Source organism: Poecilia reticulata, chromosome 9, assembly GCF_904066995.2.
Source record: "Poecilia reticulata chromosome 9, P_reticulata-male-v2, whole genome shotgun sequence".
Lineage (NCBI taxonomy): Eukaryota > Metazoa > Chordata > Actinopteri > Cyprinodontiformes > Poeciliidae > Poecilia > Poecilia reticulata.
In genome coordinates, this window is record NC_088838.1 from 30,709,802 (window position 1) to 30,735,041 (window position 25,240).

General features: G+C 37.4%; 3 protein-coding genes across 8 annotated transcripts in view; 2 read left to right on the forward strand and 1 right to left on the reverse strand.

The window, feature by feature from the left end:
- Positions 1-808: 808 nt before the first annotated feature.
- Positions 809-5,249, reverse strand: LOC103470633 (phospholipase A and acyltransferase 4-like). 2 transcript variants are annotated; one of them, XM_008419242.3, is made up of 6 exons: positions 4,549-5,249; positions 4,279-4,313; positions 4,036-4,067; positions 3,219-3,330; positions 2,711-2,970; positions 809-1,256 (listed from the first exon to the last, which is right to left on the reverse strand). In XM_008419242.3, exons 2-6 carry the CDS (start codon positions 4,295-4,297, stop codon positions 1,146-1,148), a joined length of 534 nt encoding a protein of 177 aa, XP_008417464.1. In that variant the 5' UTR covers positions 4,298-4,313; positions 4,549-5,249; the 3' UTR covers positions 809-1,145. The 2 variants fall into 2 exon arrangements, with proteins under 2 accessions (XP_008417464.1, XP_017162125.1); XM_017306636.2 differs by lacking the exon at positions 4,549-5,249 and having other exon boundaries at positions 4,279-4,535.
- A 1,268-nt stretch (positions 5,250-6,517) lies between these two features.
- Positions 6,518-16,201, forward strand: LOC103469817 (uncharacterized). 4 transcript variants are annotated; one of them, XM_017306626.2, is made up of 13 exons: positions 6,518-6,949; positions 8,109-8,261; positions 8,660-8,874; positions 8,958-9,101; positions 9,178-9,320; positions 9,836-10,010; positions 10,091-10,176; positions 10,796-10,904; positions 11,012-11,108; positions 12,094-12,475; positions 13,433-13,570; positions 14,052-14,172; positions 15,426-16,201. In XM_017306626.2, exons 2-13 carry the CDS (start codon positions 8,239-8,241, stop codon positions 15,578-15,580), a joined length of 1,788 nt encoding a protein of 595 aa, XP_017162115.2. In that variant the 5' UTR covers positions 6,518-6,949; positions 8,109-8,238; the 3' UTR covers positions 15,581-16,201. The 4 variants fall into 4 exon arrangements, with proteins under 4 accessions (XP_017162115.2, XP_008415990.2, XP_008415993.2 ...); XM_008417768.2 differs by having other exon boundaries at positions 10,091-10,167; XM_008417771.2 differs by having other exon boundaries at positions 6,520-6,949; positions 10,106-10,167.
- A 3,622-nt stretch (positions 16,202-19,823) lies between these two features.
- bmp2k (BMP2 inducible kinase) overlaps positions 19,824-25,240 on the forward strand; it is a 53,831-nt gene continuing 48,414 nt past the window's right edge. For both annotated transcript variants that reach the window (XM_008417764.3, XM_008417765.3), the window contains exon 1: positions 19,824-20,687. In XM_008417764.3, coding sequence (XP_008415986.1) covers positions 20,537-20,687 — 151 coding nt within the window. In that variant the 5' untranslated portion in view covers positions 19,824-20,536. The remainder of the gene's footprint in view (positions 20,688-25,240) is intronic.

Consider the following 25,240-nt stretch of genomic DNA (forward strand, 5'->3'; position numbering starts at 1 on the left):
ATTCCTAAGTTTTACGGTCATATTCAATCAATAAGAAGGTTTCCAATGAGGCTTATTTGTTAAATTATTAAAGATACTTTTCATTTACCTGTCATGATCGTGTTCCTGTGTGTTTATTTTTGGAGTATTTTGTGTTCAGTTTGCTTCCTGTGTCTCCTCTCTGCGTCTTCCTGTTGATTGTCTCCCAGGTGTGTCTCATTCCCTTGATTACTCCTGTGTGTCTTTAGTCTCACCTGTTGTCTGTGTTCTTCGTCGGGTCATTGTCTAAGTTTGTGAATTGTTGTCTTACGCATGTCGTCTTGCTGTTTGTGCTCTCCAGTAAAACTGTGAAGTCCTGGTTTGCACTTGCTCTCATCTTTGTCCGTTGTCAGTTGCTACCGGCATTTAGCCGTGTGCTAGTTTTCCTGCCGTGCTGCCTGTCCTGGACTGTTTGGAGCAATATTATCATTAAAATCCATCATTATCATCATCATTCCTGGGTCTCAGCGTCTCTCCTCACCATCAACCACCGCCCATCCTGACATTACCCAGTATTTCTGAACTAAAATGTTTTTGTTTTATTTGTCTGATGGAGTATTTCAGTTTTAAATATTATGTTTATTTAGCTGCAAACAGAAAATCTTCATAATTACCAGAAATAAAGGCTTGAAAACATCAGCTTATATGAAACTAATCTAATGTGTTTTGTTCAGTGATGGAGTTATTGAAATAAACTTTTTAAAGAATAATTTATTGATTTATTGACTATATAATTGTACACTTCACAGTACATTTTATCTCTCAGTGTATGACTGAGTAACATGTAGACAGTTTAGGAGTCAGTAAATCACTAAAATGCACAAATTGCCTTACTGATGAGGTTACACTCCCCCTGCAGGTTAAAATAGGTAGTGGCAACATGAATAGATTTTTTTAATGGAAGTTGACTTAGAAAGCCACAGTCACTCCTTACAATTAAAACAAGAAGATGAAATAAATATGTAATTTACTTCATTTTTATTATCACAACTATGACTGATCACTCTTAAAGCAGCAGTAACAACTAGACCATTAAAAATCAGATACTTGTTTCCATCGTCAGGATGAAACTAAAACAGCTTAATAACCTAAAATGTGTCTAGATCACTCAGAATAGATTCTCACTGTCAGTTACTGGTTGACCGGTTAGTTTTCCAAACTAGCAAAGCTACAATCACGACTCCCAAAGCTAAAGAGACTCCAGTCACACCAAGTCCAATCTTCAGAGCATCTTCTACCTGGAAATGAGGTGAGAGGAACAGATCAATCCAACAGAGAAACTTTTCACTCCCTTCTAACAGTCTGACGTTTAGTCACCTAACAGAGACTTCAGTGTATTCTATTTATTTTATGTGATATAAACAGAGTAGAGGACAGTTTGAAGGTAATACCTGGTGTTTACAATATTTAACAAACAATTCTGAAAACTGGTGTGTGTTTGTGTTCACCCCCTTTACTCTAGTAACCCAAAAATAAAACCATTTCAGAAGTCTCTTAGTAACCAGAGTCCAGCTGTGTGTGATTTCATCCCAGTAATACTGCAGATGTTCTGGTATCAGAGATTCTTTAGAGAACATCAGAGAAGAAGAAGCATCACAGATACAGAGGAAGGCAGCAGATCAGGGAGAACGCTGAGGAGACGTTTAAAGAACGGTTAGCTTCTGAGACAACATCCTGCACTGCAAAAACACTAATTTACAAACTATTGTCTACTTTCTAAATATATCATTACACTTTAAATCAGACTAAAATAACTTACAAGTAACTTTTCAGCAAGACAGGAGTTTAAGTGTTAGGTCAACCGGCAGACATTTTTCCTACACAGTAAAAATGCCAGTGTTGAATTAACACCCAAAAGTGTCTATATGTGTCCAAGTCAGCTGGTGTTAAAGTAACACTTTTGAAAGTGTTAAAAGATCGACACCCATTTTTTTGTTAAATTAACATTGGTCTATAATACTGAAATGGGTTTAAGAAAAGTTAAACTTTCCATTTCTGTGTATTGTTTTGAATATTTTCCACTGGATTTGATTGATATTGACACTTTGTGGGTCAATTATTTACTTTTTTAACACAACATTGTGTTTTATGATCAACACTACACTGGTGTTACTTTTAATATATTTTAACACCAGCACCGTTGTAAATGTTAATGTGACACTATTGTTGAATTTAACACCAGCTGACTTGGACACATATAGACACTTTTGGGTGTTAACTGGCATTTTTATTGTGTACATTGTAAGTGAAACAGAGCTAGTACTTTTTCAATAAATTATTGACAAGCTCCTATATTTTGTTGAAAGTTACTTGTAAGTTAGTTTTGTCTTATTTCAAGTGTTTTAAGATATTTGCACTAGAAGCTTGGCCAAGACTTTGTGTTTTTGTAGAGAACACGTCATAGATGGTTTTAGACGAAATCTCTCAGTCTGTTCAAGTAGTTCAGTCCACGGTTTTTTTTTGGTCCACCATATAAAACTATGGTGGACCAAATTTGGCCCCCAGGCCTTGACTTTGATGCATGTGATTTAGAAGTTGAGACCCTGACATGTTCCTTAAAACTGACTAATGAATCTTTGGTGAAGAATCGGAAGCTTTTTTCTGAGGTTTTGGCTCAAGGAAGTAGTTTTCCTCCTGCTCAGAAACTCCGTCTATCCTTCAGATTCTCCGGGTGGGCCTCCATCAGACGTACCTGCTGGGACTCGGCGTCTCCGTAGCGCAGCTCAGTGGCAAAATGTTCACAGTTGTAGTCGACGACGTTGTACGATCGAGTTGTGCTGACGAGTTTGTTGGCTTGGTCCACGATGATGTGTGCGGGGCGCGGCTGCTTCTCCTGGTCTAGGATGTTGTTGATGTGCCACTCGTCTGAGGAAACCACCTCCAGCAGCTTCTGCTTCAGAATGTTGTTCTTCCCCATTGGAAGGTTGATGGTGCTGAACGACGAGAAATTTCCTTCAAGCACAAACCAAATGACAGGAAAACGTTTATGGAATGAGAAGGGTTCTGGTTCTGATGGGAGTTTGACTCGGGTTTAGTTTAAGTACGTTCTGATATTTTCTGGGCTGCAGTTTGATGTTTTTAGTTGTACCATTTCAAGATTCATATAAAGTCTTCTCAGTGAACAGCAGTGTGTTTTAGTGAATGTGGCCTTGAAACAAACTGGTTTCTGTTCTGTTAGCACCAGTTTGGACTGGACTCACCGTCCGGTCCCAGCAGATGGACGACGTAGCCGTCACCAACGTACACAGCCCAGTGTTCATAGACGTTACGGAAAATCTCAATCAGGTCTCCAGGCTTCGGTTCATCTCCGTTCTGAGATTTAAGGGAAGAAAACGGCAAAAAGAATAATTTCTATTATTCTATCATTTTAACCTTCGTCTCTCAGACTGCTGGTAGTTTAGCTCCACAGTTTCATTTGCAGTTTGCATATTTTCTTTCTTAACTAGAAATAAAAACTAATCAATGATCAGAATGTCTCCTTCACTGAAGTTCTGATGTTTATCTTACAGTATTAAAAAAAACCTATTCAACATTGAAGGAGCCACATCAAGCTCGTTTTGTGCTACTTTTGTGCTGCCCTCATGTGGTAGATCTGGGGATTGCAGGATGCTGGACCCCAGTGAAGCTGAAAAAACTAGCGGATCTTATTTCTGTGATTCTGTCAGAGAGAAAAAAAATCTGTTTTCTAGTGAAAACCATATTAATGATTAATCTTCACATCTGTCTCTGTTTCCTCTGGTAAACACAGAGTGAAAACCATCAGAAAACACGTAGCATGAATTCATATTAAAAGTGAACAAAATGAGATTTGAAGCTTCTGTCTGACTGCAGCAATAATTCGTCCTGGATTAAACTCATATGATTTCTGCTTTTAAGCACATGTACATGTTGAGACTGAATGTTATCTTTCATATTTTTAAGTTACAGGTTTAAAACTGTTCACCTCAGCCAGCTGCTGTCGGTACACAGAACATGTTAGAAATTATAAAGTGAAAAACAGGAAATAATTTGTCTCACCTTGTCAGTGATTGGTTCCTTTGGAGGTTCTTCTGTAGAAGAATTGAAGATTTTAAAAGAAAATGTCCAAGTTAAGCATTGCATTATATTAAATCTTAGATAAAAAATACATTTATTTTAGCAGGATGAGGGAGTTTCAACACTGCTGTGCTGTTTTCTACTGCAGAACAAATATTATGTAACTTTTCTCTAAGTTTTATATAAGAGAAACAAAACAAATGAGAATATTTAAATAAAACTCACGGCGTTCTGTAGAGTCCATGATCTGTGGCGTCAAACTGAGGAGAAAAATCTGGTTTGAACAAGTCAAAAGGAAATCAGAGATTTATAAAAGCAGACACGTCCTCATTGACAAAGTTTTTAAAATGAAATACGAATGGGAATTTTGAGTTTCTTTAAAGCTTTCTCAACTTTTCACTGAATCTGTAAAATCTAAAATACAAAACATCACTTTCCTAACTCTGCTAATATTAAATTTATTTAATACGAAATTCAGAGTGAAATTTTGCTCACCTGCTCAGCTCTGCGTCTTCACCTCACACTGAGATAATCACAGTAAAGAGAAAACATAAAGGCCGTTTCACCAAATCCAGGTGTGGCTCAAAAATAATAAAAACAAAAAGTAACATAACCTGTTCTGACGCTATGCTGGACCAAACTACACTACACCATTTCTGATTGTTTTACTGATTAATATGAAATATTGGCTACGTAGGATTCCTGATCTCAGAAACTGAAGTTATGAATTTTGTCTTTGCTTTCTGTGAAATCTGTGGACAGGATCTGACAGAACTAAACGTCAGCTGGAGGAAATATGCATTTCTTTAGATACTGGCAAAGTTAATGATCACACCCAGGAGATTAAGAGAAATTCTTCAGAGTCACCTGCAGGATATTTTAGTCTACTTGAAATCTATTCCTGGTAGAAACAAAGGACAACAAACAACATTGCACACCCAGTGTGAGATTAGTTACCTAAGCAGGAATGTTTGTGCCCTGTAGGAGGAGTACCCAGAGAGAACCCACTCATTGGTGGGGAGAACATTCAGAAAATACCGAACTTTGAACCAATGTCGTTGTTGCTGCTATCAACCAATCAATCAATCAACAGTAGTTTTCAGCAAAGACATTCACAATAATGATAAATCAAAGCAAAGTGAGCATTTAAAAACCAGAGAGAGAAACGTGCCGGTCCATCTAAAGGATAATATACAACTGTAAGGTACATGTACATGTACTTACTGAATATTTCAGTCACCTAGTGCTAGTGAGCAGAAGGACTTCTCTCTCCACCCCGATTACTACTGCTCTGCTTGGCGGTTTGAGAGGATTTTGGATAAAATCAGCAGATCAGGTCCATCACAGATCCACCTAAAAGGAATCTGAATAGATCTCAGTTCACCTGCAACATAAACATTTAGTTAAAAAACCTGCATAAACATCAACATGATTTATTTAATTAAGGCAACTTTTGTCCATTAATACTGATTGATTGTAATGTTGTAGTAAAGACAGGTGGTTTTTAGAACTACTAATCACATTGAAGCAATATAAAGAGATCCAACTGAAGGAAACCATAAACAACTCTCTCTCTTTGTATCTTATAATCCTAATTACTGCCATACAAAAACTTTATTTTACCCCGATCCTCATGGACTTCTACTTCTGAGGTTTGACATCTTCAGACAGGCACCATTAATTACTTCCAAGTAGTCACCTGAAATTACAAATCAGAAAAAGCAGTCGTTACTTTAATCAAATATATTAAAGCAAAAATTCAAATAGTATATTATTGATAGTATAAGCCACCAGTAATGTTCGTTGAGGATTTAATCAACTGTCATCTGGATGCAACCTTTTATCCAAAAATCTGTGATGTTTTCAAGAACTAATGAGAATTAATGTTTTTAAACATGAAAATAAATCCTTTGGAGGTTTTAATATGCATTTCAGAATGTTGAATAGAGGATATAATGGCCCTGGCCAATGAAACCAACTTACAGAGAAGATCAACATCTCATCACACCTATTTAAATGTTTACAGTGTACTTTACATTTAAATCATTAAGCTGGATAGTTCTTTTTAATCTAAGTAGGCAATTTTAGAGCTACACAGTATTTTGTTATATTTGATCTACTATGTGAATTCTTAGGTGGGTCTCAATAACTTAAAATATCTTAGAAAAGTTTATATTTTAGTCATTTGATTCAAAAGTTAAAACTCTTGAAATATACCACATACCTTTTAGTCTTATGTTAAATTGTTTTTCTGGAAAATAAATGATCTTTTTTAAAAGTATTTTTCTTCTTAACCCATTGAACATTGAATTGAAGATTCATGTGGAGTTTTAAGAAATGTGAGCCTTGCTAAGCCATAACATTATTAAACTATAATATTTTTACTTTAAATTAAAAATCTAAATTTCAAAATATCTCATTGTTTTTGGTATATACCCAGTTTTGTGATATGGACGGAGATCATGGAGGCCAGTGTTTACAACATTACCCAAAATGGTCTCTGCTGTCAGTAAAAATGTAGACTGCTCTAAAACAGTGGAGTGACTTTAAAAGCTGGGTCTTTAATTTATGGTGACTCAAAGTTTATGCGGAAAGAACACATTCATTCGCAGACACAGTTCTCCACCAAAGAATGGATTTTAGAAATCCGCAATTTTCGCCATTCCGAGACAAAATATAAATTTTAGCTCCGTTTTCCGACGACTACTGAAGGCATCACATCTCGCGCTGTAGGCCTCTCTCTTTAGCTAAATTCTGACATATTTGTGATGTTTATGTGGTAAAATTTCTATTTATTTGCTCTCCGTTAAGTTTTTATTACTGGTATTTTTAAGTAAATGTCGAACACAACTTGGAAATTAACCAATGTTTAGGAATGTTTACGAGCATTTCCATGGTAAGTACTGTTTAAAAGTGTTAGCTAGCCAAAGCTACGAGCGTTTTAGGGCGTCTATCTAATGATATATATTTAACAAATAATATTACCCGTTATAAAGTTATGTATTTAGGCTTACTGATGTCTTCTCCATACAATATATTAAAATAGACGTGAATGACAGCAAATGTAATTTAGGTATAATTATAGAAATTGTAAATTCATTATTTTTGATTACACAACTTTGAACCAAATGATTATTTAGATTATAAAGATGTAAAAAGTGAAGTAAAAATAATTATTTCCATAAGTACATGCCCTAATACAATTTTTGTTTTAATCTTTGAAGTTTCCAGGATGTTAAATAGATCTTTCAGTATTTAGCTGTAATGAAAACTAAACATGTATGTTAACTCAATTTAAATTAAAAGTCCTGTTTCGAGAATTAGCAGCTTCAATAAAATAATCGACTTTAATTAATTCGTTCCTCAAATGCCTGGTGTATCTAATTAAAATCATACCTAAAATAGCTGCAACGTTCAAATGAATAATCTCAAATTAATTAAGCATCTGATTGACAGCAGAAAAACAAGTAATACATATTTTTATGCAATTTAAAAGTACACACATTAAAGAAAATGTAAAATGGCTAACAAAAAAAAGTTTGTTACTATCATCACTTTATGACACAAAATGTCTTTCAGAGTAAACACAGTACTTTAAATTGAAATAAAACAGAAAAAAAGCCCCGACAACTGTGTTATTTAATACTTTGTATAAGATTAATCTACCAGTGGTGAAAAAATTCACACAGTTTATGGGTCAGTTTGATTTATTTTTCTTTATTTTTTTCTCTTCTTTTTAATGTTATCAGGTCCAGACCACCAGAAATAATAAAGCCGTCATTTATAGTTTGCATATCAGTTATTCTCAATGTCATGTCATGAATAAAATCAATGGTTAATAACTAAAAATTGTGGCGCTGGAGGCCTGGAACTTAGAAATTAACTGTTTTTACAGATTATATTAAAAGTATAAATACTAACTCGGTGTATCCGCTCGTTTTTTTAGCTTGTGCTGCCACCTAGTGGATGGTGGAAAAAATATTTTTAGACATCATCTCAAAGATCCTTGTTTTCTTAGAAAGTTGTTTACTTTGGTATTATTTTCCTGTTGACAGTGAATTTCTACAGAGTTTTTACATGAACTGCTGGGAAGCAGAATCAGCTGGATCAGATCTTTAACGTATTTTCAACACCCGAGTGAAAATTTGCTCCTGCCGAGACTCAGCGAATCATCAGATACGGAGAATGAATGAAAGCGGTGGCGTTTGGTAGGTTTGATGTATCTGTTTAATACCTTTACTTGTAAAATTAATATTATATTGTTTTTCTAACTTTACAGCGTCAGTTTTTGTGCCGTCAGATGCAAACAGTTTTCTGCGTTTTAAAAAATTATAAGCATACTTCAATTTTGTACTTCTATATTTTTAAATATGAAATGATTGATAATTTGATCTGGTACTTACTACTTTTTACCAAATACTTTTTTACTCGTAAAAATATGTTGAAGTAGTGCTACTCTCACTTGAGAACAATTTTTGTGTACTGTACCCACCTCTGGAATACCTAATAGAAAAATTGATTGCTAAAATAGTCATTTGCAACTCTTAGTTGTCTGATGCATTTGAAGTGAAAGGCCTGTAAATAATTAGAAAGTTTCTGCTTTCAGTAACGCTTCTAATGAGGCTGAGATGGATGATGAAGAGGCGATGCTTTCGGACCAGGAATCTGTCAGTTTGCTGCAGGATCTTCCTCCTTTCCAAAGCAGATCATCTGCTGTTTCAGGTTCTCATGAGATTAAAAACAAACCGGAGCTGAATCAGCAGAAAAGAGGGAAACCGGAGTCCTGCAGAAGTGAAAAGTCTGCGTCTTCATCACGGTCAGGTGAGCTGGAAAAACATTAAAGCTTCATGTTTATTGGGATTAAATTGGAATTTTTTTATTTGTTGGGTTCTGTTTGCTCAAAGCAAAAGTTCCAACTAAAAAGAAGCTTCACAAGAGAAACGAGAAGGGAGAGAATCTTCTTCACAAAGCATGCCGGAGAAAAGATCTGCCTCAAGTCCTGATGCTCCTTAAGGCCGGAATCAGCGTCAACATGGAGGACTATGCAGGTTTGTTACGGCTGAAACATCTCCGTTTACTTCTCCATATGTTAGCAGAAGCATTTTTGCATTTGCCTTCTGTCAGGATGGACCCCTCTGCATGAGGCCTGCGCTTCTGGAGACGAGTCTGTGGTGGAGGAGCTGCTGAGGGCCGGAGCTAATGTTAACGCTCAGAGCTGTGACGGCGTCACGCCGCTGCATGACGCTGTTAACTGTGGACACCACCAGGTGAAGGAGAAAACTCCCAAAGAGTCTTTTGGCATCTAAAACAAAAGAAGAAACACATTATTTAGATACAGAAAACATGCATGATGTGGAAAAAAGCTGAGTTTATTCTCAGAATATGCGCAGCAAAGTGTAGTTTATTTGCTGATAGCTTTACTTTAAATTAAAAAGCAAAGCAGGTACCTCATCTGCTTTGCTTTTTAATATTCCTTTTACTTACTCGGTTAAAACCGAGTAAGTTTTAAGAAAATATGCATAATTACTGCATGTTCTGTTTTTGATCCAAAGTCAAGTCAGTACAGGGCACGCACTGCAAAAACACAAAATCTTACAACAGAGTATTTTTAATCTAATTTCTAGTGCAAATATCTTAGTACACTTTGAAATAAGACAAAACTAACTTACTCACAGACCTGCAAATATTACCTGAGTTTTTTATAATAAATGTCCGCCTCGTCTGGAAGAGTTTCTTTCTACTCTAACAGAATGTTTGACATGTTTTTTTTTCTTGTGTGTAGATTGTGAAGCTCCTCCTTGACAACGGATCGATCCCTGCCTACCAGAAAGTTAGTGGAAAAAGTTTGCTGGACATGGCCGAGGACAGGAGTATGAAAGAGCTGCTCATAAGTTTCCACACATCCTGTGAGGGCCAGAGGAAGTCCGGCAAGGGGGCAACACGATGCGAAGAACCAGGTGAGCATCTAAATAAGACAAAATGTATTCAGACATCCGATAAAGGTTTAAAGTCCTGAATGATTTAGATTTATTTAAAGTTGTGAGTGTTTCAGACGCTCATCCAAGAGAGTCGGGTGATGCAGGCGGAGAATCTACTGATGTTCAGCTGAAACGGGTAAATAATGTAAGACTTTCACACTTTTTCCTTTGAGCTGTTTGTGCTTCTACTTTGTGCTTCTACTTATTTTTATCATCAAATTAATTAAATGCATTTCAGTGAAAATGCTTTTGCCCCTGAAAGATTCAGTCTGTCATTGATTCATTCACTGTGCTGCTCCAGCTGATGCGTCATCATTCCATATATGGTTGTGCACATCCTGTTTCATGAAGACAGTCACCATAATGTCTTTAGTTAGCTGGAGATTTAACCACTTTTATTTAACATCGTTTTTGCTGTTAGAATCAGTATCACTGGCTGCGTTTTTATTACAAATGTGAGCAAAATTTTGACGATATTCTGCTAATGTTGGATAAACATAATTTCCAATGTTTCTGTTAAGTAAGAAAGGCAAATAAAATCACATGTGAATCACTCTTATTCACGTGATAAGTTATTAAAAGCTCTCCATCGTCTTACAACCACTTCCTGTCTTCTTCTTCATGGTTTGCACCAAAACTATTTCCACTAAGAGACTTTATTATCGAATGCCAAATTGTGATGTTACATGGTGAATGGAAACTTGGCTATTCTTGGATAAATGCTGCATCATTTTACTGAAACCTTCTGCTTTGATTTCATCCAGTTCAGATCAGTTCAGAGCAGTTCAGAGGCGGTTTCAGCGCTTCTGGAGGATGCTAAGAGGAAACAAGCAGAAATGTCAACTTGGCCTCTGAAAGATCTCAAGGATGTTGGTGAGATCAGTTTCAGTTGTTTTCATCAGCAGTTTTAGAAAAAATATATTTCACATTGTCACCTGTAACATGCTCTCTAATGTACCAGCAGTTGTTCTGATTTTCAGGGAGATACAAAAAAGTTTTGTTGCAGACCCAAAACGTTCTGATGGACGTTCTCACCAAGCAGCGTTTGGAGAAGAGCGATCTGACCCACAAATTCAGGTCAGTTCAGGAATATCATCGATTAAGCTAAAGCATTTTCAGATTGGATGGGCAAATACTGCAAAATTAGCTTTTTCTTTTTAATTACTCTTCTAATTTGAGAAAAATACAAATTCTGCCTCTCCTTGTTTGGTTCTGGTTCTGGAGATGAAGAGCAGAACCAGAACCAGAATGCCTGAGAGGTCTGGAAGGTTCATACAACAACAGCAGATCTTTAAGTCGTTCAGTGATTTATGAACAGCAGTATTTTAAAGTCTACCTTCCGAGCTACAGGGAGCCCGTGAAGGACTTTAGAACTGGGGTGAAGTACAAAGTACTTTATCTTCCTGGTTTTAGTCAGAACTCCAGCAGCAGCAGCAGCGTTCTGGATCTGACTGATTTCTTTAGTCAGACCTATGAAGACACTGTTGCAGTAATCAATGCAACTAAAGCTAAACACATGGATGAGTTTCTCTAGATAATACTGAGACATTAGTCCTGTAATCCTGGAAATGTTCTTCAGGCGATAGAAGCCCGACTTTGTAACTGTCTTTACGTGGCTCCAAAGGTTCAGGTCAGAGTCCATCACTACACCCAGATTTCAAAACTGATCACTACTTTCATTAGGGTTTGTATTGGTGCTTGAAATCCTTGAAAATGCATGAATTTCATGGTTTGAAAAGTCCTTGATTTCTGTATAAAGTCCTTGAAAGTGCTTGATATTCAAATTTTGCAGTTTGGTAATAAAGTGCAATCCGATGCTTGAGTAAAAACCTTATTTATAGTTGAAACCAGATATTTTGGTACACATAATAGTACACATAATTGTTTTCTATAGTTTCCGCCAGCACTTCTTGGTAGCCTGTATGGAAAGCCAGTGGTGCCAAAATTTCTTATTTTTGCAATGTTCATAAATGAATTATCTTTCTTAATATTTTTATTTGTGCAGTTATCTGTTTGCACATGTATTCCTCCTAATAACAGCATGATTATCTCTTTTTTCCAGGGTTGTGTCTCACCATCTTTGCCATCGAGTCCTGAAAAGTCAGTTCTTGTCTCTGGCTTCAAATCAGAGACATTTGGTGCAACTCCTCCAGAAACAAATGCAACTGGAAGCAACTTTCACTACAGCAAAGTCTAAAATTTCAGCTCAGTCCTTGAATCATCAAGCCAGCATTGCTGCTCCCAGTCTCCCTGAGCTGCAGAGTGAGGAAGCCGTTAGCTGGAGAAACTGTCCACAAACCAGAGCCGCTTTGCAATTTTTCTCCAAGATGAAAGGAAAGAATGCGCTGATACAAAGAGGGGCTAACGATGATGGTGGAGGTCTGCGTCAGCTCGTACAGAGCGGCGTGTTGCCCAAGGGCAGCGATTTACATCTGACATTAAAGGTGACATTCATCTGTTAAGATTTACCTATTAACTAGGGCTGAAGCGCTTAATTGTGATGAATCTAAATAATCAACAGTCAGAGTTTGGCAGTAACAATTTACATTTACTTAGCTACAGTTACTTGAGTAAACTTTTGGAAAAAAAATACTTCTAGGAGTATTTTTACTTTTACTTGAGTAATTTTATTATGAAGTATTTTTACTTTTACTTGAGTAAAATTTCTGGACTCTACCTACTGAATGAAAAACAAACATGTTTTAACCAAAATTTCACCAGACAGACACACACCTGCAAGTTTTGTACATTTTTTTATTACAAGAACTGATTTGGAAATTTTTTCTTTTGCCTCATTTTGCTATTTTATCTTGTAATTATGTTATTTATGTGAATTATTTTCAATTTATGTTTGGATTTTTTTAAAAATCAAAATATATATTTTCTTAAATTAAGCTTTTTTTCTTTATTAAATATGAAAAACTATTTAGTATTTAATATTTTTTAAATAATAAATGATTGAGATCAGGAAAAATAATTGGGGTTGCACAGTGGCGCAGTTGGTAGAGCTGTTGCCTTGAAGCAAGAAGGTTCTGGGTTCGATTCCCGGCCCCGGTCTTTCTGCATGGAGTTTGCATGTTCTCCTTGTGCATGGTGGGTTTTCTCCAGGTACTCCGGTTTCCTCCCACAGTCCAAAAACATGACTGTCAGGTTAATTAGCCTCTCCAAATTGCCCCTAGGTGTGAGTGTGCATGGTTGTGTGTCCTGTGTGTCTCTGTGTTGCCCTGCAACAGACTGGCGACCTGTCCAGGGTGACCCCGCCTCTCACCCGGTGCGCCAGCTGGAGATGGGCACCAGCACCTCCTGACCCCACTGTGGGACAAGGGTGCAAGAAAATGGATGGATGGAAAAATAATTGCTAGTTGATTAATAAATGAGTTATGTCTTCATTTCTGTTGCAGGGTGAGCAGCATGTTGCGCAGGTTCTCTCTGGTGGCGTAATAATGAGCAAAGGGAAGTCGTATCGGGCTCCAGAGTTCTGGCTGGAGTCCATTCTGGGTAATAACATCCCTGTCAGCTCCATTTACGCTCTGAACAAGGTTAGTCTTTATCGTATCACTGAAACGCCACCTTACGGTTTCAGAAAAATAGCCCTGATTCTTTTAACACTTGAGTTTTTCAAAAGTTTAAGTGAAGTTGTTTTTCTAATCAGACACCTTTTGTATTGATACTTATATGCTACATAAAATCACGGTAAAATAAATGAAAGCTTGTGGCCGAAACTTCACAAATCAAGATGTATGAAAGCAGGAGCTGCACAAAATATCGAACTGGAATCTTTGCTATTGCTGCCAACCGATTGGACACAATATTTGTTACAATATTTTTTAAGAAATCAATTGTTTATTGAGTTTGGATGGAAGCTACATACATTTACTACTCCCATTTAATATATAATTTTTGGCACTGAGAGGCTGAAGTACACAGGTTGGTGAACACATTGTTTAGTAGTGAAGAAAGGAACCTGGAGGTTAGTTGTAATTGACTCAAACATGAGATTTTCCCTCCTCCGTCTTGAAGGTGACTTTCAGAGAAAAACCCTTGTCTTACTACGTGCTAAACTCAGAGGCCAAACAAAATCTGTCCAACATCCGTCTTCAGGACAACAAAGATGATTCTACTGAACCGGAGCCGAGTCCAGGTGAGTCGGTCATGTGTCTAAACCAGTGGTTCTTAACCTGGGTTCGATCGAACCCCAGGGGTTCGGTGAGTCGGTCTCAGGGGTTCGGCGGAGCTTCTGCCGCGGAGGTAAAGACACACTTGTGTAAAGTCGTGATGACGCCCCGCTTTGCCATCACTTAATGCAGAGGATCACGTTACATTGCTTAGCCAATCAGAGGATCACGTTACATTGCTTAGCCAATCAGAGCTGCGGAGGAGCCCTGATTGAAGGAGCTCCACTCTCAGCATGGATTTGAACTTGTCAGCAAAACTCGCCGTTTTTACCAAATTCTATAGTCTAAATCTGCTCCTTAGTCGCATCTTTTTGGGGTTGCTACTGCCTCTAGTGGCGTGGGGGTGGTAACACAGCTAATATAATTACATTAAAGTAAAGGGGGGTGGGGGGAAAATAGAAGGGTTCGGTGAATGCGCATATGAAACTGGGGGGTTCGGTACCTCAAAAAAGGTTAAGAACCACTGCTCTAAACACAGAAACAGCTTCCAGATGAAAATCCCCTCTTTGACCTCAAACTTTTTTTCTGATGAACTGAAAACGCAGAAATAAATAAACAAGATCTCTTGTTGAGAGAGTTTTCTTAGCGTGCTCTAAATCGCCAAACTACTAGTTCAGATGGAGATATGAAAAAGCTGAAATAAACAGAAATACTTGAAGGACATGACTACATTTTAAAGTTTGAATGATGTTTGTAGCTCAAAGTACATGGAAGTAGTTAGCTGTGAAAGGGTGCCATTTTTAGCCGAGTTTTTCAGAAATTATTGGATGTTCCATTCACTTCAATGGAGCCCAAGATGATTGAAAAAGCTGAATATTTTATAAACCATAGAAGATGTCGTTACCAACAGACATAGCTGCAATGTCCTGCATAAACAGGATATGGTGGAAGTTGAAAGGTTGAAATGGCACAAAATACGAAGAAGTAATGTGGCGAAAAGTGTATGGAAACAAGTAGAGGACATACATAGCAGTAAATAATTCACAATGAAGAAGCTATCTAAAATATAAAGAAACTAACACAGTGTAAAAATAAAAAAAGTCTATGAAATTAAAAAATACTCAACAGGACATCTTAATTCAATCTAATTTAAGTAAATTAACCCTTTAATAGCCCCAAATAAGGTGCAGTAAACTAACTGTATGCTAACGATCTCCTGTCTTTCTTGTTCGGTACCTTTTGTACTTCGTTAACAGTTTTATGTTTTAATTCTCTGCAGAATCAGTGGACCCATATGAGCTCTTACGAAGAATTCGTGTCATCCATTTGGTGACCCCTGAGGAGATGATTCCAAACGCTCTGATGGATTTGTACTGGGAAAAGCTCATGAAGCAAGACCAAGTAGAGTTTGACAACTGGGAGCTGGAACTCTAACTTTGTCTTTATATTTATGCGTTTTTTATGAGCTTGATGTGGTAAGTTATTTTTTATGAACCTGTTAGGGTTCTGTTTTATTTTACACTGGTAGTGATCGTGTCTTCAGTACATAGTAGAGTTTTTTCCTGCTAACTAAAGTCAACTTCAATTACTTTGTCATATCTTGGGGGAAATAGCCAAAAATGACAAGCTATCAAATAAAATGTTTGTATAATTTGTATGTTTTGGAAAGCTTATTTACGTTTGCTGATTTTTGTTAATCTTTTTTTATATTTTTATGACGTACATACTTTGTGAGCTTTTAAACTGCTGTCATATTTTCATTAAATGGATGCTTTTATTTATTCTCCATATGTAATTTATTTGTTTCTCTTTTCCTCTTGTAAAAACCTACAAACTGTCATTATAAAAGAAGAGACGTGTTTGATGCAGACTGTTGCATTCCTGTGATCTGTGTTGTCCTTGTTGTGTAGAGATGCATCAATACTGCAGCAGAAGAAATAAAACAAAAGGAATCTCAGTCTTAATTCCCAGTATTTCCCCGGTCGGTATGAATAATTTTGGATTCTGTCACTCCTGATTAAAACCCAGTAAAATGAAAGTTTTGTACTACCCTGAATCTCTGAAGTGGCAGTTTTAGCTTCACTTGGTTCAAATTATATAAAAAAATATCTTTGGTGCCTTTTGCTGTCCAAATATTAATAGAAAAATATGTATTTTTAGCTGCAGATGCATCTTTTTCCACAAATGACCAAGCGCTCACTAAGGAATTCTGTGTTGTTGCATTTTAGGCAATCAATTTATTTTTTTTTTTAAAGAATTGAATTAATTGTTTATGTGCATTTTCTCATGTAATTCTGATATTGCATGAAACAAGCTTAAGTGTTAAATGAAAAATCTGCAGAATGTGTAAATTTTTTAATCTGATTATTCAATTAATTGTCAGAATAATCAGTGGGATGTTAGCAGCAGCCCTAAAAATGTCAAGTTGAAATTGAGGGCAAATTTTTTTTTTTTTTTTTTTGTGTCAAAATTGCAAATACAACCTATTTGTATTTATTTAATTTGTCTCCGCTCAATAATAAACAAGGTAGATTAATTTCAGGACCTGGATTCTAAGCGGAGTTAGCAAACCAAATGTTCGCGGTTAATCTGTTGTAGTCCAGGGCCGCACAAAATCCCTTAGAGGGCCACGGGGCTCCTGGCCCAAGCTTTGGACACCCCAGATCTAGAAAGATCGTGGAGAGGAACAGTCAAAAAATGTCTCTGTGTGCTCCAGCCTGAATGTATTGAAAATTAAGTTGCTTTTTTTTAACCCCACAGATGTACTAAAATTAACCACAGGATAGAGCCACTGCAATAGGATATTCTATTTTATGACTTTTATATAGATATTTAGAAAAGGAAGGAAGCTTTGTGGTTGAAAGATCCCTCAGGAAAAAAAAAATTCTCCCTCCTTAAAAACGTGCAAACACTAGAAATGACTCATTGCAACTCCATTATTCAGATTTCTTCTGCTCTTCTTTTCAAGAGCGGAGATATTGGGTCAGGCTTTCTACTTGAAGTTGCAGATCAGACCAGCAGGTGGCAGCATGCACTCCTCCATAGCTATCCACAGAACTGTAAGCATTTCTGAGAGGGAAGATGCCCCCCTCCACCCCACCCTGCAGAAACAGGATGTGTCCAGACATGGGGGTTTATGCAGTCATGTGACCACACTCCACTCCTCCTCATGTCTTATGTAATCCCCATCTTAGCCATGTGCTACCCCCATAACCAATGACCTACATATGATAATCGCACCCACTTATCCACACAGTTGTGGACTTTCTCTGCTTCTCCTAGCAGCTAACTTGTTCACGTCACAGGAAACTGCCAGTCATGTTTTATAGGTCGCTTTTAACTTGATACGTTTTCTGATAAATTGCCGCACATACATGCCCTTTGTTCATGGAGTAAGGCAGCTGTCACACCACTTCCTCATTGGCAGTCTGGTGAAAAACTGCATTGTTTGCTCCATCGGGGGGGACGATTATTAAACTCTTTGTGTCAAGAGAAAACTTCAGAAGTTAGAAAAGCTTAAAAAGATTGTTGTTGTTTTAGTTACAGATGTGAGTTTGGAAAGATTCATTACTTCACTGTGCACTGCATTCTTTCCAGCCTGTTTTGTGCTCGCCTCCTTCAACCAAACTGCTTATGTCACTGCTGCAACCCAGTCAGAGATGAGTATTGTCTGGGTGTTTGTATGGAAGCCCATTGCTACCAAGAACAATACATTAATAATATGAAAACAACATTTCAGGGGAGAATCAACTTCATTAGTTTAACACTTTTAAAATCAGTGTGAAATTTAAGCAAAACTAAAATTGAAGTGAGGAATAAAAATGCAATAAAGATCAATTTTGAAAAGAACTTTGATAAAACGTAAAAAAAATAATACATATCAGTTAAATAGCCATAAAGCTAAACAGACATTTAAAACAAACATTTGTGACTTTGAGTAACCTGTAAGTGGAGTGGAGTGGAAATATCTCACTTCTACCCTCAAATTTAAGGTTTCCCACTAAAATATTTCTATAGAATACCAGAACCAATACCACATCTAGTTCCCAACTGATTTTATTAAGAAAACACTAATTATCTTTAACAATACAACCTATTTGGCGAGAAGACCCTCCACTAATTACCTCAACAGGATCCAGTAAATGAATGGACGGTGCAAGTCATCCAACCTTGCTAATTTACAGATACTAGAGAACAATAGCAACAAAACTTTATATCAGGGGTCTCAAACTCCAGTCCTCGAGGGCCACTTTCCTGCAACTTTTAGATGTGCCTCTGCTGCACCACACCTGAACAGAATAATTAGGTCATTAGCAAGAATCTGGAGAACTGATCTACACAAGAAGGAGGTAATTAAGCCATTTCATTCCAGAGTTTTGTACCTGTGGCACATCTAAAAACTGCAGGACAGTGGCCCTTGAGGACTGGAGTTTGAGACCCTTGCTTTATATATTATTAACCTCTTAAAGTTTTTTTTGTTAAAAATCTAACTATTCAGATTCAGGTAAGTTCCATTGAATTTCTACAACAGAATTACAGTGAAGGTACAATATATTCTTTTTATTTGATTTTCTTGTAATTAGCTGGGAAATATATTTTTAATAATACTTTTCCAAGTTGAAAATGGAAAAAAAAAATATTTCCATTCTCTCTTTTTTCCACAGGTTGTATATAAAACATCACAGCTTGAATTAAGGTGCATTTGTATACATTTTTATTCAAGCATCACTACAAGAACCATAGTTGTTTTTGTTTGAAATTATATTTCCCTGTGGAAACTATTTCACAGGGCTGCACAGTGGCGCAGTTGGTAGAGCTGTTGCCTTGCAGCAAGAAGGTTCTGGGATCGATTCCCGGTCTTTCTGCATGGAGTTTGCATGTTCTCCCTGTGCATGGTGGGCTTTCTCCAGGTACTCCAGTTTCCTCCCACAGTCCAAAAACATGACTGTCAGGTTAATTGGTCTGTCCAAATTGCCCCTAGGTGTGTGTGTGCATGGTTGTGTGTCCTGTGTCTCTCTGTGTTGCCCTGCCACAGACTGGCGACCTGTCCAGGGTGACCCCGCCTCTCGCCCGGAACGTTAGCACCCTTGTCCCACTGAGGGACAAGGGTGCAAGAAAATGGATGGATGGATGAAAACTATTTCACCACTAAAGTGTAACAGAAAATCAACAGACCCAGCATTCATGACATTTTTTGTAATTGAATGATTAACTGAAAGGAGTGTGTGAAGTGTGAAGCAGTGAAGAATTGAGTAAGATCATTCACTCTATGACCAAACTGTTGGCCCTCATTTCTATTTATGGTTGAAGACAGCATATTTTGAACGTCCTGGTTATAGCTCACACCTTTCTAAAAAACTGAGTAGCTATCTAGTGATCTTTATAAAATAGTAAATTATGAAATAGATTTAGTTTTATTACAAAGCACACATACATAAAAATAATATATTTTTATATTTATATATGTATTTAAAGAACATGCTATGTGCATATTAGATTCAGTTTAATTGATTTATTTCACGATTTCAAAAATAGAAATGGACATTTAATTTTTAACCTGAATTCATTCATTATTTTTCCGCTTCTTATTGGCATCGAGAGGCTTCCATACCTCTCCACTTACACCAATCATAACAATAGAAGTGGGCGGGGCTACGCCAGGTTTGGTTGTCACACTCATTGGGTAAATAACAAACCACCCACTTATTTTGAAGCCTACCGTTGGGGGAATCACGGGAAGTTTAACGTTGGCGGAGCTAAAAGAAACAAAAATGAGACGTGGGGATTCATTTAACGAAACGGACGGTTTCTGATAAGCAGCTGACGGTTACTGCAAACGCAGGTTGCTGCTGTTTAAAAAAAAAAAGAAAAAGAGAAAAGAAAATTCGGGGTGGCTCATCTGTCGCGACGCAGCGGCTAACGAGCTAACTGACCGCGGATGAAGTGAAGAAGTCCTCTCGGTGTGCGTGTGGAGCCAACGACGCAGCGGTTACGTTTAGAGGACTGTCGGGGCTGGGTGTATTTCCTGGAAGAGGTGCTATCCACACTAGAATCAACCGCTTTGGTGTTCGTGTCCTCCTTTTATGTTTATTTTGTGTGTGTGCTGGAGGAGCGTCCCCACTACATGTATGCTAGCCAGCTAACGAACCCAGGTTTTGCTGTCAGGAGCCGCGGGACGCCGACCTGGTTCTCCCCCCCTACACGCCACTATGATATGACGGCTTTATTTTAACTGCGGGATCCCATCTCGAAGTACCGGGACGCGGAGCATGCAGGAGAGGAGAAGAGTCCAGATAAACAGATAGGGGACGTCGGACGGTACCGAGTTTTAAAAAGGACTGCGTGGTTAATTCACCGCCGATTAGAGGTCGCGGCGAGGAACATTGAAGGATGAAGAAGTTTTCCAGAATGCCAAAGTCCGAGAGCGGAGGGCTCGGAGGGGCGTCCGGTACCAGCTCCAGCTCGGGGGTCAGCAGCTACTTCGGGAAAGTGTTCGCGGTTGGTCGGTACCAGGTCACCGTGGAGGAGCTCGTTGCAGAAGGTATGTTCTCCATTTCTGGGTCACACCCGCCTTATCTTATTCTGTGAAGATCCTCCTCCTCCTCAGAGATGCATCAGATGTGTGTGTAATTGGTTTGCACTCCCCAGTAAAGCGGTCCTGTGTTCTCCCAAACGCCCGTTTGTGTCCCAGTAACACGAAATTGTGTCTACAGTTGGATCTTAAGGAGGTCATTCCTCCTCAGATCCAGGTTGTTGTATTTTAACCAGAGTTGGATGGTAACTAGTTACATTCAGAGGTGGGCAGAGTGTCCAGAAATTGTCCAGTAGCACTACAACATGCATATTTTTACTCGAGTAAAAGTTAAAGTTAACCGTCCAAGAAATTACTCAAGAGTCAAAAAGTCAAGTTCTGAGTAACTGATCAAACTATCAATCATTTAATAAAGTTTACCGTATCAGTTAAGTGGAAGTTTGAGAATTTTAAGGATGAAAATGATAAGAATTTATATAAGTGACAACATAAAAAAACAAACAAAATAGGGCAAAAAAAATGTTTCCAAATCAGTTTATTTTAATAAAAACTTCTGAAAGTTTAACAAAAACTGCAGGTGTTTGTGGTGAATCTTTGGTTGAAACATGTTTGCTCTTCAGAGAATCCAGAAGTTTTACTCAAGTCGGAGTAGTGATATTCAAATGCACTTTTACTACGCTGTACTTTTTACTTTTATTTGAGTAATTTTATTATATAGTACTGCTACTCTTAATTGAGTAAAAATTCACCAGACACACACCTGCAGTTTTTTTTAAGTTTCATAAGTTTTCTTTTTATTGAAAAAATTGTTTTGGAAACATTTTTTCTTTTGCCTGATTTTGTTGTTTTTTGTTACTTGGATGACATATTATCAGTTTTGGTCAATAAAATACGAAAGATTTTATTTACCTTTATATTTTAGTTCATCTAATGATGTAATTTTTTAAATATTTAATGATTGATCAATTGGTTACTTAATTACCAAATACATTTTTTTTTTCTTTTGAGTAATCTCTTGGACAGCTACTTTTTACTTGATTTAAAATATGTTGAAGTAATAGTACTCTTACTTGAGTACATTTTTGGATCATCTACGCTCCTCAGGGATTAAAACGTGCAACTTTTCCACATTCTGCTGTGGTTTGCATCCTGCTTCAGCTGCTGCAGTTTGAGGATTTGCTCCCAGGATAACAACAGTTCAGTCCTGCTGTGTCAACATACAGCAATGAACTCTGTATATTCAACATGTTACGTTCAGATTGGGGTAGTAACGGGGCGTCCCTAGATTTTTATTTTTATTTATTTTGCTTAGGGCGGGCGGCCTGGATTAGCAAAACTTTTATTTACCAAAATAAAGGACATGGCTGTATTTAACATGTGAAAACTAAGCAGTAGATTTGTTTAAGGGCTATTTTGTCTAGCTTACTGTAGCTAACTTTATTAAACGTTATCAACTATAAATGGCAAAAAAACGTCATTCACCTGCCTACTTGTCCATTAATTTTTTTTTTCTTGTTGCGCAGTAGTCTGTGGATGCTTTTTCTTATTATTAAACATTACATAATCAACCTGCCTTTGGGATTAGAGGTGTAAATTAGCCACTTGGCTATAATTTAATGCATTTACATGTAAATGTTGATTAATGGGAAGTGTCCCCTTTTTAAAAAAATAAACGTAACAATTTTCAACAACAAAAACAAAAATTAATGGCAGTTGTAAAACAACATAAATGAGTTTAATGCCGTAATATTAAAAACTTTTGTTTCCGTCATGTTGCCATTTTGTGGTTGTTTTATGGGTGGTCGACTATGTTGTATTTGTTTTTCTGATGGAAATTAAAAACTAAGTTTTAAGTTTTATAATCGTTGGAGGAAAAAGTGGAAAACAAGTAAAAAAAAAACATGCTGCTCAGTGAATCTCCAGCTCCAAGTCAAGAGTAAATTTACTTCAAGCAAATCTCCCACGGTGCATTTCTCTTTCAAACAACTGCGCAGTTGTAAGTACGACACTGCGGCGTTTCACAAAAATGTGAAAAATGTAAACCGTAACAACATTTACTTCCGCGAATATCTGGTTCACAGATGTCAGAGGTGTAAGGTTTGACATTATCTGAGCAAACAATTAGGATCGACACAAAGGTGTTCAAGGTGTTGTCTTGAGTAAACTCTATGCTAGATGAGCAACTTTGGTGAAACTCTGGATTACATTCTCTCTTGCAACGACTCATCTCATTTTTTTATTCCAGTTAACAGACTGTGGGATATTTTTACTGCTTAGACTTTAAAAGAATATTTATTCAAACTTATTTCCAGGTGTTGTTGACCAGAACAGTCTGTGCAGCAGATGGGGGCATGGTGGGTTAACTAGTTTGACCAGACCTGTTGTAAGTCTGTCAGGTGATCATTCTTGGCTGATGAAACATTCCTGCTTCTCTTCACAAACCAGTTTGTTGTTGTTGGGTTTGTTTTGGGAGCGAGGGGCTAATTATTTGTAAAACTAACTATGTTCGCACACATGTGGCTCCAGGATTGGGTTGTAATCTTACAGAATATAAGAAAAATACCACAGGAGGACAAACATGAATTAAAAACAAATATTTGTACTTGACCAAACCCTGCTTTATAAGTGACGTGTATGAATTGGGATATTTGGTTTGTTGTACATTTTATTCAGTTAAGTGACTTAACAATAAAACAGTGAAAGAAATGGAGGAAACAACGTGGTGTTTCGTAAAGTCTGGCTTTGAAGTGGAGGGTACATTTTAATTCTTGAATACTACAACTCAAAGCGTACAAATTTTAACCCGTCTGGCTGTTTTTGTGCATTTTTTGATGAATAGTCATATTTAAAAACGCCACCACCACTAAAGAGTGGTAATTTACCAGCTTGTTTATCAACAGTCATTATGCTTTTCTAGGCTGAGGTCCCTTTTTATAGCATGGCAACCTAGCAAAAATAAACTTTGTGGCATGTTTCTGCTCTAGTTTTATTTGGAAAGGATTTACAGCAGGATCTCGCACCAACCCCTGAAAATGAAGTCAGACAGTCCTGTCATATTTGTCACTATGAGCTTAAAAGGGAGTATAGAAATGTTCAGTCTCAAGAAAAACTCTCATTCCCTAACCTAACAAAGAAGGTGGTTGCTAACGTTAACATTAAAAAAATCAATTTGACAAATTAACAACCACTGTACCCAGGATGAACCCCGCCAATACTGGGATAACAAAACAATACATGTGTGAAGGCTTGGCTGAAATGGTTTGACCTAATTTAGACAAAACGGGCTAAAATAATTAGAGATGCACGAAATATCGGCATCTATATCATCATTGGCCGATGCTGGTCATTTTTTAACATCGGTGTTGGGCTGATATTGAAGCCGTTGTTAATTTCCATCTTGTTGCCATTTCTTAGGTGTTTCAGGGATGATTATGGGGATGTTTTTAACTAAAGTGGAAAATGTGGGGGGAGAGGTGGAAAAGTGAGGAGGTTTGACATGATGAATGTCTAGAAATTTTGTTTTTCACCCAAAATTGGTTTTCAGTTGTCTCTCAGAAATATTCTCAGATAATCTAAAAACGTTGAGGGGAAGCGTCAGCAATTGACGTGTGCGAACGTAATTGGGTTGCAAAAACTGCTGCGGTGTCCGGGATGACGGGTCGAATGTTGAGCAACAAGCTGCGTCGGCACATTACGGCTCTTCAAGGCTCTTCTTGACGTTGTAAACATGCTCCTCATGACTCCGCAAAACTGCTGTTGTTCGCTTACAGGAAAAAAAAAAGAAAAAGGGAAAATATCTTTCAGGTTCAGTCAGACTGGAAGAAAACAAGGAAGTGAGGAGACAATTTATTTTTTTTCTGAACAGCTGTTTCTGAAACGGTTCAGTGATTATGGCGCTGTGGGTTTCAGTAGACGTCGAGTTGCAGAACTGCCTCGTCTGACCCTGATAGAAACTCAAACCAGTTGTACCAAATGATTGTTTTTATGTTGTGGGAAGTACTTTTGCTTTGTTGCTGCTCTAAAGCAGAGTAACTGGAACGGTGAGAACAAACGCAGTAAAACACTTGAAAACAAGAGTCAGTCTATTTTATGCTTCTTTTTACTCTGGCCTAACCCTATAAAGGTCAAACGATAAAACCTAAAATTATAACTTTGAATCTGAGTAAAAAACAAAGGAACGCTGAGTCAACAAATCAGATTCGACAAACATGTCTCCTCTTGCAGCACAACACTATAAACACGGTGTAATCTCAGCCTGCAAGCCTGATCTCACTCCTTCAAATGAAGAAGAGAGGAAAAAAAATTAAAAAGCACAGTTCCTCCTGCAAGCAGTCATGACAGTGTGATCATATAATCATGTGAAGTGGCTGCTGCGTTGGGTTTTATTCGCCTGCCAGTAACACAAGGTTACACAACGACCTTTGCTCATCAGTCTTTCTCAAGGTAAATGCTTAGCTGTCCAGGCGTCACAGTTAGTCATAGATTACTTCATTATGTCTCACTCCGCTCAGTTTGTCGCATATCTTTAAATATATATTGAAGTTTCATAGATAAAAAAAAAG

What these genes read in the sequence shown, in the direction of transcription:
- LOC103470633 (XM_008419242.3), bottom strand. An exon ending in AGGAACCAATCACTGACAAG is followed by an intron (nt 3,331 to 4,035) that starts GTGAGACAAATT and finishes CTTAAATCTCAG; the next exon opens with AACGGAGATGAACCGAAGCC. An exon ending in GAGACGCCGAGTCCCAGCAG is followed by an intron (nt 1,257 to 2,710) that starts GTACGTCTGATG and finishes CCTCATTTCCAG; the next exon opens with GTAGAAGATGCTCTGAAGAT.
- LOC103469817 (XM_017306626.2), top strand. Translation starts at nt 8,239, where the DNA reads ATGAATGAAAGCGGTGGCGTTTG. An exon ending in GAAAGATCTCAAGGATGTTG is followed by an intron (nt 10,905 to 11,011) that starts GTGAGATCAGTT and finishes TCTGATTTTCAG; the next exon opens with GGAGATACAAAAAAGTTTTG. An exon ending in ATTTACATCTGACATTAAAG is followed by an intron (nt 12,476 to 13,432) that starts GTGACATTCATC and finishes TTTCTGTTGCAG; the next exon opens with GGTGAGCAGCATGTTGCGCA.